Source organism: Hipposideros armiger, unplaced genomic scaffold, assembly GCF_001890085.2.
Source record: "Hipposideros armiger isolate ML-2016 unplaced genomic scaffold, ASM189008v1 scaffold_64, whole genome shotgun sequence".
NCBI classification, from domain to species: Eukaryota; Metazoa; Chordata; class Mammalia; order Chiroptera; family Hipposideridae; genus Hipposideros; species Hipposideros armiger.
In genome coordinates, this window is record NW_017731414.1 from 2,257,970 (window position 1) to 2,274,664 (window position 16,695).

Consider the following 16,695-nt stretch of genomic DNA (forward strand, 5'->3'; position numbering starts at 1 on the left):
AGCTGTTGTTCAGCATCTTAGCTGTAGAGGGCAGTGTCACTGGCCCTCATATGTGGGATCCGAACCGGGGCCCTGCTACTCAGAGCTGGTGTCCCAAGCCAGCTTTTAACCAATGCGCCACTTGGCTGGCCCCTTCAGAGTGTTTTTAATTGAACTTAGGTGCTTTGTGTGTTTTGTGCTCATATCCTCCCTGGTGGTGTGAGGGAACCAGGTGGTACCAGAAGTCCTGACAACCTCTTTTCATTTGGGAAGTTGGGAGAGAGGGGCAAAGACCATGCATTCCTTACAGAGACATGGATGAGAATGCTGCCAAGGTGGGGCCCTCAAACAGGGGCCTTCTCCCCCTACATTGGTGCCACCTGAGCCTCCCCTCCCAGAAAATGACCCCACCACCCCCAGGTCTTATCAGAGCTTGGACAAGCTCTTGAATCCCTCTCCGCTTCCCTCCATGAGACCCCACCCTCTCACCTGAGTAACCCCATAGGTGTCCTCTCTGGGCCTCCCTGCCTCGCTGCACCCCTCCCCCACTGCAGCCCAGAGTGACCCCTGTCTCCCTCAACCCACACTCTCTCCCTGGCCAGCTAGTTCCTGCCCCTGGGCCTTTGCACTCCCTGTCTCACTGCCTGAATGCAGCAACTGTCAAACCTCCCATCTCTTCCCTGTTTATCGAGGCCTTGGCCCCAACACCGCACTTCAGAGAGTCTGGCCCAACCACCCAGTCTTGAATCTAGGCCCCCATCACCTGGTCAGCTCTCTGTTTGCTTCCTTCATAGATTGTGTCACTGCATGAGGGCAGGCACTGTGCCTGTTTGCGCCGTGCTCCCAGGGCCAGCAGGGTCTAGCACGGAGACTGAATAACCCTTCTCACCAGGCAGCGGTTGGGCTTTGTCCTGGCGTCTCACTGTCTTATGTTGATCTGCAGTCAGCCTCCCTGTGACTCCCCGGAGCTGTCCACAGGGCCTCCACTCCCATGAGCTACACTTCTTCCTTGTGATATCCTGTGTCAATATCCTGTGGCTGCTGTAACAACAGACTGCCGCACACGTAAAGGCTAAGAGCAATACAGATTTATATTTTTTCAGTTTTGGAAGCCAGAGTCTAAAATGGGTGTGCAGGGCCATCCATGCTCCTCCAGGAGACTCCAGGAAACAGTCTGTGTCCTGCCTGCTCCAGCTTCCAGCGGCGCCTCTGTGCTGCTGCCCATAGCACTTCCTCCACCTTTGAAGGCAGCACGACAGCATCTTCACATCTCTCAGAAACCTGCCTATATTGTCACATCTTCCCTGACCCCCCTTCCTCCCTTTCGTGAGGACATCGCAATGACTTTGGGGACATCCTGACAATCCGGGGAAGTTTCCCCATATCAGGATCCTTAACCTGCTTACATCTGTAGAATTCCCTTTTCCATGTAAGGTAACATTCACAGGTTCCAGGGGGTTAGGACAGACATCTTTGGGGGCCATTATTCAGCCCACCACAGCCCTTTACATTTTGGGCCTTGCAGCGCTCCCCTTTGAAGGACCACCTCCTCCAGTGTCAGGACAAGAGGATTCCAGGACCTTCAGCCCCCACTCATGGGCCTCTGAACCTAGCCCTGGCCCTGCCTGGCAGAGCCATTCCTCCTGTCTGGGATCCTCTCACTAGGAGTGAGTTCTCCTCAGTGCCCTATGCCCAGTCTCCAGGCCCTGAGTGCCCTTTAGAAGGCTGGACTGTCACAGGAGCCTGGGCAACATAGAGAGCATCGGGGTGGTAGGAAGATGTGGGCGCAGCAGGGACCAGGATGCAGAGCAAGAGCACATACTTGCCCTGTACTGGCACACCTCTGTGCCCTGCACTGCCTTGCCTCTGTCTACACAATCAGGTTTCGAGCGCCCACGGGCACACCTTGACGTCTGCCCCTTGAGCTCACCCAGGTTAGCTCCTTTAGCTGGTGGGATCTTTTGGCGTTGCCAGTGCCCTTAGGGGACCTCTGAGTGTGGCCAGACCTTCACTCCTACCTTCTCTGCACTGTAGTTCTTTTGGGTTAAGGAGAATCATTCAGGATAAAATCATGTTGAGGCTGCCTGGGGGCTGGGCTCCGTAGAAAAGGACATGGCTGTGGCTTTGGAACTTGGTTTGTTTTTTTGTCTCAAGGCTGAGTTTCCCTTGGCCCTTGGTCCGGTCAAGCTTCTCCATGTCTCATTGGCAAAGTGGGGAGATAAGCCAGCGACACTCCGGCTGTTAGTGGCGGTGGTTATTACCATGGTGGTTATTATTATACCATAGCGGTCTTGGGCAAGGATTCTCAGGCAAGGACTTGAGCTGCCTCAGCTCCACCATCTGTGAAGCAGCCTCGAATGGCCAGATCAGAGAACAGTAAGGCAAAAGGATTTAATAAACAATAGTTGCCATTGTGCCATGGTGTGGAGTATGTCCTTCACCCCATTCTTACCTATGTGCAGAGCCAGAGGCAGGCCCCAGGGAAGGCCTTGGGCTGAGGCCCTGCATTTGCTGATCCCTGGCAGCCCACTCCAAGGAGAGGCCAGGATCACAGGTGCTCCTGCCAGGAAGAACACGGGTCACGCCACAAACCAGGCAGCATGAATCTCTCACACAGGGCTACCACGGCTGCTTGCACCCTTCCCCGGACCATGACACTGAACCCCTGGCTCAGAGACATAGACTGGACAGAGAGGAGCCAGGTCACTGGGCCAAACCCTTGATAGCCAGACATCTGAAATGTGTTTCTTTGAAAACTTTGGCACATCCCAGAAGCTCTTGGATTTCTCAAGGCATTTTTTTTTCAGCTTTTCATTTTGAAATAATTTTAGACTGATAGAAAAGTGACAAAAATCACAACAGCCCCTGTATATCCTTCACCCAGCTGCCCCCATTGTTAGCCTCTGTGTCACAGTAGTTATCTAAACCAGAAAATTTGCATTGATGCAACATTCTGAACTCATCTCCAGACTGAATTTGCATTTCCCCAGTTTTTGCCCTAATGCTCCCATTCTGGTCCAGACTCGCACATTGCACCTAGTCCTCTGTCTCCTTCGTGTCCTCCGATCTGTGATCGTTTCTCAGTCTTTCCTCAACGTTCACACATTTTCTGAGAACTGCTCCGCCATTTGTAGAGTGTCCCTCACAGTGGTCTGTCTGATGTTTCCTCATGAATAGACTGAGGCAGTGAGTCTTTGGCAGGAATCCTACAGAAGTGATGTTGTGTCCTTCCCAGTGCACACCCCCCTCCCCACATGCTTCTGTGGGATTCCCCCCATTCATTCAGTTACCTGTAGAAATAAAGGAAGGCCACCCAACTGGGAACAGAACCTGTTATTCAGAGCTTGCTAGAGCCAGGGGGCCAACTGCCAGCCCTGCACTTGGCAGAGACTCAAGGAAGACAGGGGAGAGAGGGCTTTATGGTGGGGAAGGGAAGGCCCCACTGGAGGCTATTGGCATGGAGAAGCCTGCGTGATTGGTTAGGGGATATATTTGGCGTTCTCTGATTGGTCCTGAGTTGGAAGCAGGAGCAAAACGGTCACCAAACAAGTTCCAACCGTTTTTTTTTGGCTGATTGTTAACAGGAGTTGTGGGTGGTTTGTTCCTTGGCTGGTTGCTACAGAGGTGGCCTGTTCAGAGTTCCACCTTTATGCATGGTCTGGCTTTTGTGCCTGTGTATATTGTCTTTCTTATCTGATAGGTGTTTTTTTAAGGTGGATTTTATTTTGGGTGGTTTTTTTTTTGCATTTTTTTTGAGGTATGATTGACATATAACATTATATTAGTTTCAGGTGTGCAACATGATTTGATATTTGTGTAGATTACGAAATGATCATCACAATAGGTCTAGTTAACATACGTCACCATACACACATAGTTACAATTTTTTTTTTCTTGTGCTGAAGGTATATTTAAGGAACAATCCCGGACACCCCCACCCCCACCCCAACCCCTCACATAAACCCAATTCCCCCACGTTTCTCCACGTGGGCATGAGCCACCCGAGACTGCGCGGGTAGCTCACTTCAGAGGCCACTCAGCCTCCACTCATGTGCAGTTGAACTTTAAACAGATTCTCTTCTGCAGGAAGAGCCACAGGGCAGCACTAGGGTTACCACACTGTACATCACAGCCCCAGAACTTAGTGTATATGTGGGCGTTTGTGCCTTTTGACCTATTTCACCCATCCCTTATCCCACCCATCCCTCTGGCAGCCACCAATCTGTACTCTATCTGTGAGCTTGGTTTATTTTTTTGTTTTGTTTATATTCCACATATAAGTGAGATCATACAGTATTTGTGTTTCTCTGTCTGATTTAGGTCCATTCATGTCGCAAATGGCAAGATTTCCTTCTTTTTTATGACTGAATAATATTCCATTGTGTATATGTATCACTTTTTTTTTTAAGATTTTATTGGGGAATTGGGGGAGGGGAACAGCATTGGAGAATTGTGGAAGGGGAACAGACAGGTAGACAAATTGCTGTTTTGTTCTTCAGTCTAGTTGTGGAGGATGTCGCTTCACTGGCCCATGTTGGTATTATAATTGCGCTCTTCTGGGTGAGGCAATCAGTCACCGGTCATTGGTCGGCCGCTCACGGCAGCTCTCGCCTGCTGCCAGCCGCTCACGCTGGCTGCCAGCCACTCACGTAGCTTACAGCAGCCCACTGCAGCCCCACTGCAGCCTACGCCGCCAGCGACTCACAGCAGCCCAGCTCCAGGTTGAGCTGTTGCTCATCATCTTAGCTGTAGAGGGCGCAGCGTCACTGGCCCTCAATGTGGGATCCAAACCGCGGCCCTGCTGCTCAGAGCTGGCGCTTCCAAGCGAGCTCTTAACCAGCTGAGTCACTCAGCCGGCCCTGTATCACATTTTAAAAAATCCATTTATCCATGGACATCTAGGTTGCTTCCATGACTTAACTGCGATGAACAAGGAAGTACAGATATCTTTTTGAGGTACTGTTTTTGTTTCTTTCAGGTAAATACCCAAAAGTTGAATTGTTGGGTCATATGGCAGTTCTATTTTTAATTTTTTGAGAAATCTCCATACTGCTTTCCACAATGGCTGCACCAGTTTACAATCCCACCAACAGTGCACGAGGGTTCCCTTTACTCCACATCTTCCCCAACACTTGTTATTTTTTTTCTTTTTGATAATAGTCATATTAACAAGTGTGAGGTGATATCTCACTGTGGTTCTGATATTTTTTTTGGTTTTTTTTTAAAGATTTTATTGGGGAATTGGGGGAGGGAACAGCATGGGGAATCGGGGAAGGGGAACAGACAAGTTGCTGTCCTTTTTGTTCTTCAGTCTAGTTGTGGAGGATGTCGCTTCACTGACCCATGTTGGTATTATCATTGTGCTCTTCCCAGGTGAGGCAGTTGCTCGCTGGCCATTGGACGGCTGCTCATGGCTGCTTATGGTGGCTCACCAAAGCTAACGCCAGCTGCCGGCCAGCCCCACTGCAGCCTACATAGTCACCAGAACTCATGGCAGCCCAGCTCCAGGTTGAGCTGTTGTTCACCGTCTTAGCTGTAGAGGGCGCAGCTCCTTGGCCCATGTGGGAATCAAACCAACAACCTTGGTGTTATGAGCCTGCGCTCTAACCACCTGAGCTAACCAGCCACCCCCACATACTATTTTTTTCTTAGATTTTTATTGGGGAATTGGGGGAGAGGAACAGCATTGGGGACTCGGAGAAAGGGAGCAGACAAGTTTCTGTCCTTTTGTTCTTCAGTCTAGTTGTGGAGGATGTCGCTTCACTGGCCCATGTTAGTATTATCATTGCGCTCTTCCCGACTGAGGCAGATCTGTTGCCGGCCACTGGACGGCCGTTCACGGCGGCTCTTGGCAGCTCCCGCCGGCTGCCAGGCACCCATGCCAGGTACCAGCCACCCATGGTAGCTTTACGGTAGCCCACTGCAGCTCCACTGCAGCCTGCGCCATTCCTGGCAACTCATGGCAGCCCAGATCCAGGTCAAGCTGTTGCTCACCATCTTAGCTGTAGAGGGCGCAGTGTCACTGGCCCTAATGTGGGATCCAAACTGGGGCCCTGCTACTTAGAGCTGGCGTCCCAAGCCAACTCTTAACCAACGCACCACTCAGCTGGCCCCCCAGATAGTATTTTTTATAAATACACCTTTGAGCTTGTGAGTGACTTATATTTTGAGAAGGCCAAATGTGGGTTTTAAAGCAAAACCCACTTTCTGTCTTTCCTCCCCAAAATGAAGCCTACAAGGTACCATCTGGGTTTTGCCTCTTCCTAAAATTTCTGGCCAGGTGTGCAATTGCTTGTCAAGGAGCAACAGTGTCACACTGAGCAAGTGGCTGCCCCATCTCACTCCTGCCCCCAGGGCGAGGCTGTGACTTGCTTTCTCCCCCTCACCCTTCTGAACCTCAGAGAACACAGGGTACTCATGACCCCAGAGAGCATCTTTCTGCTGTGGCCAGAGACCCAAGGCGACTCCTGAGCCCAGTTACTCCGAGATCCCTGGGGACCTCCTCCCTCAGTTCTACAGGCTGCACCCCTGTTCTAGGATTCATTTCATGGTATTTTCTTCTAACTTAAATTCACCTAAAGGACATTTTGTATTACAACCTTAAAAAGAAACTCAGATAAAATGCTGTGGGTAGAGCTTAAAATGTGTGTGTATGTGTTTGTGTGTATATATATAACATTATAAAACATATAATGTTAAAAAAACAAAATTCAACTAAGTTTTAAAGATCTTATTGGCTTTAGTCAGTGATTCATGAATTAGGCAGTCCCATCTGACAGACAGAAAGGAGCTCTGAGGAGCTGTACAAAGTGAAAGACTTTTAAAGGCAGAAGGAAGTTAATAGCAAAGAGAGAATTGTTTGTGGCAAGGTCACCTTCCTTTAGGGGACAGCAGGGGTCTATCAGGCAGATGACCGCACTAGTGCTGACCAGGTGATTCCAGATTGACTAGCTTAAGATTCTACTCCTGGGAGAGGCTGAAACTGTAATTAAGTTAGGTATTAAGTCTCAGTTTGGTAATTTGGGGCTTAGCACAAGTGACTCTAATTTGGGCTTGTTTTCTCTTATTTTTTAAACAATAAAGAAATGAAGATCACCTGATGAATCACAGCCTATAATATAGTGGTTTGAGTATGCTCGGTGAGACCCATTATTCATGAAATCAGTTTAGTTGGTTATGATCAGCTTTATTGAAATTAAATAGAGGGAAGGGGGCCCAGCCGAGTGACGTGTTGGTTAGAGCTGGCTTGGGACACCAGCTCTGAGCAGCAGGGCCCTGGTTCGGATCCCACATGGGGGCCAGTGACACTGCCCTCTCTACAGCTAAGATGGTGAACAACAGCTCGACCTGGAGCTGGGCTGCTGTGAGTCGCTGGTGACGGCGTAGTCTGCAACCCCTGCTGCAGTGGGCTGCCATAAGCTACCGTGAGCAGCCGTCCAGAGGCCGGCGACCGATCTGCCTCACCAGGGAAGAGCGCAATGATAATACCAACATAGGCCAGTGAAGCAACGTCCTCCACAACTAGACTGAAGAACAAAACGACAGCAACTTGTCTGTTCCCCTTCCCCCGATTCCCCAGCGCTGTTCCCCTCCTCCAATTCCCCAATAAAAACAAATACATTAAAATAAATAAATAAATAAATAAATAGAGGGAAGGGAAAGGGAGATGGCAGAGCAAATTACATTTAAAAAGAGCTATCTTTTACTTTCTGAAACTTTAGTTTTCCTTAGGGCATGCATGCATGAGTGTATGTGAGTATCAGTGTATGATGTAAAATGTATTTCTCAGTGTAGGTTGTAGTTAAAAAGATTTCTTAAATAACTGGTTAGTTAATAAGTTTGAACAATTTTTTAAGAGGAAAGAGATTCCGTATTACTAGCAACAAAGTGCAACGAAAACAAAAGAATGTTAAGAAACCTCCTCCTTGAGTTGCCTGCTTTGGTGCAGAGCCTAGGCCTCTTGCTCCAGAGAGAAGGAGGGGAGCAGGCACCGCAGGAACTGAAGGAAGTCGGAACAGGAGCAGGTGACTCTGGCACTTGGATTTTGTGTGCCCGCTGAGGCCACCCACCATGCTCCAGGCCTCATCCTAGGCCACGTGGGCCATTGGTCACCATCTGACTGATGATGAGCTCCAGACTCATCATCATGCCCAGGGAGCCCATGTTCTTGGGCACAGACATGGGGACCCAGCCTGGAGTGCTGGGTGCAGAGAAGTCCCAGCCAGGGGTCTCCATACTGGTGGCAGAGGGGACCTGGTGACTGTCCTGAGCACGGATGCTGTGCAGGGCAGTCGGAGGCACAATTCAGTGGGTGGGGGCCTCCCTGGGATAGGCGTGCATGAATTCAGAATCATGTGGCAATTTGTGGAGAGGGTGTCAGTGGGGAGCATGGAGGGGGTCCCTGAGTGCAGTGTGAGGGTGTCTGACCAGGGAAGGGCACTGGGGGGTGGGGACATGTGGGTTGGTCCCCTCTCTGTCACTAGTGAGTAGGTAAGTGGGGAGACGAGAAATGCCAACTGTAGGAGAGTCTATACATAAAATGCCAGGCCTGGGTTGGGAGGGTTGGGTGAAAAAGGGGAAGGGATTAAGAAGTACAAACTGCCAGTTATATAAACAGTCATGGGATGTAAAGTATACAGCATAGGGATTATAATAGATAATATTGTAATAACTATGTATGGTGCCATGTGGGTACTAGACTTATCCGGGATCACTTCGTAAGTTATATAAATGTCTAATCACTATGTCGTACACCTGAAGTTCATATAATATTGTATGTCAACTGTAATTGGAAAAAAAAGTCAGGCCCCCTCCCACCTCGGCCCTTCCCTCGTCCAGCAGCCTTCATCGCTGTTGACAGCGTACTATAAACACCTGGTCTGCTTCTGGTTTTCACATCTGGGCAGTAGCCCACCTGGATCCAGGTGGGCTTGCCCAACAGTAACAAGCCAGGTGGCATTCTCCTGTGGGGACATGAGGCACATATTCCCCTGTCTTCCTCCCTCCCTTCATTGGGACTAGCAGCTGGCGGTGGTGGCCTTACTCACCCACAAGTCTTCATGTTCATTGTGAACACGCTCACTTGTGTCAGAGCACACATTCTAAGGCAAAGAGGTGCCACCCCTACCTCATCACACGGTTGTGTTACTGCCCCACACATGCAAATAGCCCCTCACTGAGGGTGAAACCTGCTTTTCACATCATGATTGCAGATGGGCACCTGTCATATTTTTAAGTTATTTATTTTGTTCTGGTGACCTGGCTGGTTTTTTTGCGTTTTTTTGTCTTGTATTGTTTTTTGCTTTTTGTTTTACTGATTTGAAAGAGCAAAGAGCTCTTCATTTCTATTAGCCTTTGGCCTGAGGGATAAAATCTTGAGACCCACCCCCACCCCCACCCCTGCAATCCCCCAGGGCAAGAATGTTCTCCCCTCCAAACCCTGCAGTCCTGGGGAGCTGCAGGGGTGGGGGCAGTGGGAGCCTGGTGGGACTGGCTGTCAGACTGACACTGCCTACTCTGCTGGGGTTGTGGGGGCCCTGATGTCCCCCAGGTTCTCCCCTAAAAGGGTCCCTGGCTTAGTTTCCACTGGCTGCCATAACAAATCACCACAAACTGGGTGGCTTACGACAACAGAAATTTATCCTCATAGTTTTGGAGGTCAGAAGCCTGAAATTAAGGTGTATGTAGGCCACTCCCTCCAGAGGCGCTAGGGGAGGGAGGATCGTTCCTTGTCTCTTCCAGATTCTGGTGGCCACAGGCGTTCCTTGGCTAGTGAGGGCACCTCTCAGTCTCTGCCTCTGTTTTCACAGGGCCTTCTCTTTGTCTGTGTCTCCTTTTCCCTCTGTCTCTTATCAGATCACTTGTCCTCAATCCAGGATGATAGATCCTTACCTTAATTACATCTGCAAAGACCCTTTTCCAAATAACATCACATTCACAGATTCTGGGTGGACATATCTTTTGGGGGCCACCATTCAGCCCCCTGCAGGGACCTTCCTCATGACCTGCCTTGAATCCCTGTCACCTGCAGTGACACACTCTATAGGTCTGCACCAGTTTGTGTGATGAGTTTGTTCTGTCTGTTTCTACCACACCGAGGCCCCATTTGAGCCGTCTGCACTGAGATCCCAGAGTAGGCCCTCGTAAGGTCCAGTGGGCTCCATGAGCAGCCCCAAGTCTGAGCTTGTGAGAACCTGCCTGCCTGGGGAAAATGGTTTATCACAAAACTGCAACCTGGGGAGCTTGGAGCAGGAACTGGGGTGGGCACCTGGCCATGGGCACCTCACCCACTGCAGGTGCACGAAGGGCTGGATCCTTTTTCGAGAAGGTGGCTTTACAGAATTCAACATTTCTGTAATGTTCACATTCAACATACCCACGAGACTCAGCACCATCTGCACCCAGATGCAAGGACAATCCCCAGGGTCCTGAGTATTGGGGTGGCATGAGCCACAGCCAGAGGTGATGGGGGTGGAGGTGACACAGTCTCAGTGCATCCCACAGGCCGACACCCCAGAAATTAGCTTGAAAACACTGCTAGGGCCTGGTTTCTCTTTGTGAACAGTTTTAGATTTACAGAAAAATTGCGAAGATAACAGCCCCTCCACCCCACATACCCAGTTTCTTCCATTTTAACATCTTACGTTAGTATGGTAGATTTGTCATAACTAATGAAGAAATTGTTAACTAAAAAATCAAAGGCCAAAGTGAGAGGCAACAAGCATTTATTTGAGATCAAAAAGAACAGCTACTGAGGAAGCACTGATTCAGGCAGAAACCCAAATAAAGTTCCAATTAGGAGACAAAGGCAATGGGTATTTATGAGAAAGGGAAGAACAATTACATCAATAGAAGGAAGGCATTTCTGCTGGTGCAGATAAGCTAACGTAGTGACACTAATTCTAAACAATGTTTTTAATTTTCAGTCTGTTAATCATCAGTCTGCTTTCTTGTTATCCTTGCAAATAGTTGTTTGGGACACAATGTTTCTTTAGGCCCAGTACAAAGATTATTTTGCCCTGTATTAATCTTCCAAAGGTTTGAGGCGTAAGACATGCAAGGCTGTTCCTCTTGATGGCAGCTCTGGCTCCATTTGAAGTGGCTCCATTTCCCCCCTGCCCCCAAAATACTAACACATTATTATTAATGAAAGTCCATAGTTTATTCAGATTTCCTCTTTTCCCCCTAATGTCCTTTTTCTGTCCCAGGATTTCACACAACATTTAGTCATCATGTCTCCTTAGTGTAGTGTAGGCTCCTCTGAGCTGAGACAGTTTCTCAGACTTTCTTGGTTTGATGACCTTGACAGTGTTGAGAACTGGTGAGGTGTTTTGTAGGATGCCCCCAATTAGGATTTGTGTGGTGTTTCTCTCACGTTAGCACTGGGGTGATGGGTGTGGGGAGGAGGACCACAGGCTTAAAGTGCCCTTTTCATCACACTGTGACCAGGGCGCATGCCATCAACATGACTTATCACTGTGATGTTGACCTTGATCACCTGGTTGACGTGGTGTCTGTCAGGCGTCTCCACTATAAAGCTTCTCCTCTTCCTCCTTTCTGTGCTCTCCCCTTTGGAAGGAAGTCACTGTTTACAGCTCACACCTAAGGGTGAGGAGTCCCTCTCCCCTTCCTGGAGGGCAGAGCATTTGCACCAATTATTTGGGGCTCTTCTGATGGAAGATTTATCTCTTCTCCCCTATTTATTTATTCAATCATTTATATTAGTATGGACTCATGGATATTTTATCCTTTGGATTAAAATCCAATACTGCTTTATTGACTTTGTTGCTCAAATTGTTCCAGCTTTGGTCACTGGGAGGTCTCTGACTCAGCTGGGTGCCATGTTTCATTGTCACACCCCCTCAGATTTGGTTTCTCCTTGGCACCTCAGGGTGCTCTGGGCTCATCCCTACCTTTCCTGCTCCCTCCTGGAAGCAGCTATTTCTCTCAGAGCCGGGGCCTTTTTTTAGTAGAAAACAGCAACAGAGGGCCAATGAAGTGGGATCCTGCTGTGCTTTCTAGAACCTTCTGCATCAGAACTGATGTGGGGTAACTGGGAAGACCCGGAGGATAGGTGGGGCTTCCACGGTCTGCTCAGGGCACATCTGCATCACTTGCATCATTTTACAGGAAAGTGGATTGATTTATTGGATAATTTTAAAGTGTGGGAACTGAGACCTCAAAGGACACCGGTGCACGGTGGCATCTCAGGACACCTGTCCTTCACCGTTCCTCCTGGTCCCGTCACTGTGGTTTGCTGAGCTTTGTGTGCATTTCCACTCAGAGGATAAATGTAGGTTTCCAGTGAGGAATCATCAAGTATTGGGTCTTCTGAAAAGTCATGATGCATGTTTGCCACAGATGGCACTAGTTCATTTTTGGAAGTACTAGAGTCATTTGCATCTATGTTATTGCTATGTCATTTGACAACTGACAGTTCTAGCTTCATTCTAAAACAAAATTGGGCGATTTGGTGGAGTTTTGGAGATTTTACAACAAGTTGAAGATGGAAGACCAAACTATGCATTTTTGCCATATTTTACTGTTTTACTTCCATAAAGGGTAGAAGCGCATCAAGCTTGTGAAAAGTTGCATAAATGCTCGGTGACAATGCTCTACAAGAATGTCAGTGCCAACGATGGTTCACAAAATTCCGTGCTGGTGATTTTTATCTCAACGATGCTCCTCAGTCAGGGAGGCCCACCGAGGTTGATGATGACATAATAAAGGCATTGATCGAGTCAAACCCACGTTACATGACACGAGAGATTGCAGAAACATTGAACATCCATCATTCAAGCATACACAACCACCTGAAGAAGCTGGGATATGTAAGCAAGGTCGATATTTGGATTCCGCATGAACTCAAAAGAAGTTCATTTGACGGCGCATATAAACTTTCTGCAATATGCTCATTAAACATGAGGAAAATTATCTTTTTTTGAAGCGACTGATAACTGGTGATGAGAAGTGGATTGTTTACAACAATGTGGTGCACAAACGGTCTTGGTCCCGACGTGATGATTCACCTCAAGCCACATCGAAAGCAGACATTCATCAGAGGAAGGTTATGCTATCAGTGTGGTGGGATTTTAAAGGTGTCATGTTTTTCGAGCTTCTACCAAGGAACCAAACAATCAATTCAAATGTGTATTGTCGACAATTGGACAGTTTGAATGAATCCATCATCCAGAAACATCCAGAGCTTGTTGATTGTAAAGGAATTGTATTCCATCATGAGACCACACACAAGTTTGATCACCCATCAAAAATGATTGGAGCTTGAATGGGATGTGTTGCCACACCCACCATACTTGCCTGACCTTGCGCCATCAGACTTCCACTTGTTTCACTCTCTTCAAAACTCCTTGAGTGGTATAACATTCAATTCAGATGAGGCTGTAAATCAGCATGTTGTTCAGTTTTTCGCCAATAAAGACAGGTCCTTCTGTGAACGAGGAATTATGAAGTTTACTGAAAGATGGCAAAAGGTTATCAAACAAAACGGGCATTATATCGATTGATCTTTGTTCTTTATATAAATAAATGACCTTTGAAAAACATAGACAAAATATGTCATGACTTTTCCAAAGACCCAATATTAGGGCCCTTGCTGTAAACTTAGCTGTAAAGAGCAGGCAGCCACACAGTAAGAAAAAGATTAATTTTCTAAAATTGTTTCTGTGGACAGAGGCTTGGGTCCAAGCTAACTTGAACCCAGTGGGCGTTTGGCTGAGGGTATTCAAGGCCCTCCAGCCTCCATGCCTCACAGCTCACCATGCTGTTGACCTCCTGCTGTGTGACCTCATTGGGGTGGCTTACCCTCTCTGAGTCCACCTACCCAGTTGGTACTAGGTTTAAAAAGCTGATGACTCAGAGGCCTGTTTGTGGTGATCAAATAAAAAGGCTTTTGTGAATTATTAAGCCATCAGTGCAGGGGACAGTGGCATCTGGGTACTGGTGCAGCATCCTCTCCCTGCAGGGAGACAGACGCCAAGTTAGGAAAATTACACCGGCTCAGGCAGTTTGGGCATCAGGTGACTGGGGGACAGGGTGGGTGGGGGAGACCCCTTCTCACCTGGACTTCTACCCTCTCTTGCTGCCCAGGACCAAGTCTCCACCGTCCCCAGCGGCCTGGAATGGGTAATGGTGTGAAGGAAGGTGCAGTGCGATTGCGTGAGGATGCCGAGGCCGTCTTGCCCTCGCCCATCTCTTCAAAGGCAAGTACCTGGCCTCCCCAGGGGTGTTCTCACAGGTCCCTCTCCTGTGTGCATGCACCTGTCACAGAGGAGCACCTTCCTTCACCCCTCTCTCGACCCCCACCCTGGTCCAGGGCCAAGAGATGCACAGCGGCTTGAGTGTTGAGGCCTTGCTGGGCTCTGAGCGAGCAGTTTTGAGTCCAGGGGTCAGAGAGTCTTCACTGGACATGGTCCCCAGCAGAGCAGACCCCTCCCCTCCCTCTCTGACAACAGACCGTGTCATTGTGTGTTTCTTGCAGAGTGATCACAGGCAAGTTCTCAGCTCCCTCTTGTCAGGGGCCGTGGCCGGCGCTCTTGCCAAAACAGCAGTAGCTCCCCTGGACCGAACCAAAATCATCTTCCAAGGTAAATGCTGTCTGTCAGTCTGTCCTGTGCAAGGATGCTGCCAGGCAGTCACCCGCCTCCTCCATGGCCCCCTAAACTGCACTGAAAATTGGTTTTTAAAATCCCTCCTAAATCCACTTAAAAACTCTGTTAGTGTCCTGGGACAGCTATCACAAACCAGGCGGCTCAGAATAAGAATTTATTCTCTCACAATTCCAGAGGCTAGAAGTCTGAAATCAAGGTGCTGGAAAGATTGGGGTCCTTCTGGGGGCTCTATAAGAGACTTCCTGCCTTTTTCAGCCCCAGGTGTCCTTGGCTTGTGGTGGCATCCCCCCAATCTCTGCCTTCCCCTCAATGCCTTTGTCCTCTCCTCTTATAAGGACACCCGACATTAGATTAGGGGTGACCCCACTCCAGTACAACCTTGGTTTAATATAATGACATCTGCAAAGACGCTGTTTCTGATTAACGTCAGTCACAGGATTGGCGGGGGGTAGAGAGCGAGGGCATGGATATGTCTTTTGGGGAGACACAGTTCAAGAAACCATCCCCCCTCTCTCCTTAGGGTTAAATAGGCACAGGGTCCCCTTAAGATGAGGCCTTTCCTTCCTGTAGACAGTTACCGGTGCATGCTTGGCACTGGGCAGAAGGATAGTCACAACACGGGACCCCTGCCCCGTCAGCTCTTTGAGAGGAGAGGCCCTCCCCAATTCCTGAAGCTGGTCCCCATCAGTTTCCTCATCCATACAACAAGGACAATAACCTCAACAGCCCCGTTGAGGGCTGTGGGAAGAGCAGGCACTCGGCTGAGCTCCCCTGTGTCTGCTCCCCCATGTCAGCAGCGCTGTTACCTGGCAAATGCAGCGTAGCGCCCTGCAGGGAGCTGCGTGTAACTCTGAAGGCAGTACCTGTGCGCACACAACCACACAGACAAGAATGCAGGGGTGGCCTGGGAACACTGCAGAGGCTCAGGAAGTGAGGAGGGAGAGGCCGCAAGACCGAGACCCATCATGGCCTGTTTCTTGATCCTTGTAGCCACCATGGCTCCAGCTCCTGGCGACAGTACACCAAGGAGCAGGGGAGTGAGCTGGGCAGCTACAGAGGGTAGGAGAGGCAGGTTAGGGGCACCTGTGCTGGGCCATCGAGAAGAGAGGGCACACCCCAGGCAGAGACCGCCCTGGCCTTGTCCTGGCAGAGCTGGAGCCCCTGGGCTGATCCCCACATAGCTAGCAGCTGTGATGCCTCCCTCAAAGGGGTTTGGTTGGAGTCCAGCTGGTGTGGGAGTGCCAAGTGTTGACCCTCCAGAGATGTGTCCTACCACAGGCCCCTGCTGTCCCTCACTGTCCTGGGGGTCAGATGGCAGCTCAGCCCCCCTTCCTGGGGACAAGTTGGCATGCAGAGGGGCCCAAGGCACAGGGGTGAGGAGGTTTCCTGGAGGAGTGACCCTGCTCAGGATGCTAGCCCCTCAGCCCTTAGGGGAGAGCATTCTCAGGGGCTGCTATCACTCCCCAGTTCAGAACAGACCCCTGCAGTGGGAGTCACACAGACTACGGAGTCCTGTCCTTCACATCTAACAGTCTATGTTGTGTTTTGGTTTTTTTTCCAGTGTCTTCAAAAAGATTTTCTGCCAAGGTGAGCCACTAGGTCACCAATCCCTGGCTCTGGGGCTGTCACCAGCTACCTTGCTGGGCTGGCAGGAGGGGGTAGAGGCCTGGGGGAGTGGGGAGATGCTTTTCAAGGTGCTATTTCCCTTTGGTTCCCCCAAGGCCTCCCCTGCCAGGCCCCAGGGCCTGGACGCATGTCCTGGCACCCTGAGATCTGCCTCGAAGCAGTGCGCCCTGGGAACTGAACAGGAGACCTGGGGTCCTTGAGGCGGTGGTGCGGGGATTTTATGCTAAAACCACGTTTTACTATGTGATTTATTTTTAAACACAGAGCTGGCTTACTTAATAAAGAAAGAATATTTTTGAAAGCTAGACTACCAGACAAACGCCGACCAAAACACACCTTCTGTGCAGAGCTCTGAACCTGCTCTGCAAACCTGGTGTCCCTGCTGGACAAAATTAGGCGGGGTGTTGGCGGAGGGGCTAGGAGGCGTGGCAGGCGGAGTGGGGAGGAGGCAGGCTGGGGTGGG

At 49.5% G+C, this 16,695-nt stretch overlaps 1 protein-coding gene across 1 annotated transcript in view; it reads left to right on the forward strand.

Annotated features, from left to right (window-relative positions):
* Window positions 1-16,695, forward strand: part of SLC25A42 (solute carrier family 25 member 42) — a 34,161-nt gene that overhangs the window by 10,891 nt on the left and 6,575 nt on the right. Inside the window, exons 2-4 of the mRNA XM_019641872.1 lie at window positions 14,086-14,198; window positions 14,477-14,582; window positions 16,168-16,193. Of these exons, the coding sequence (XP_019497417.1) occupies window positions 14,118-14,198; window positions 14,477-14,582; window positions 16,168-16,193 (213 nt within the window). The 5' untranslated portion in view covers window positions 14,086-14,117. The remainder of the gene's footprint in view (window positions 1-14,085; window positions 14,199-14,476; window positions 14,583-16,167; window positions 16,194-16,695) is intronic.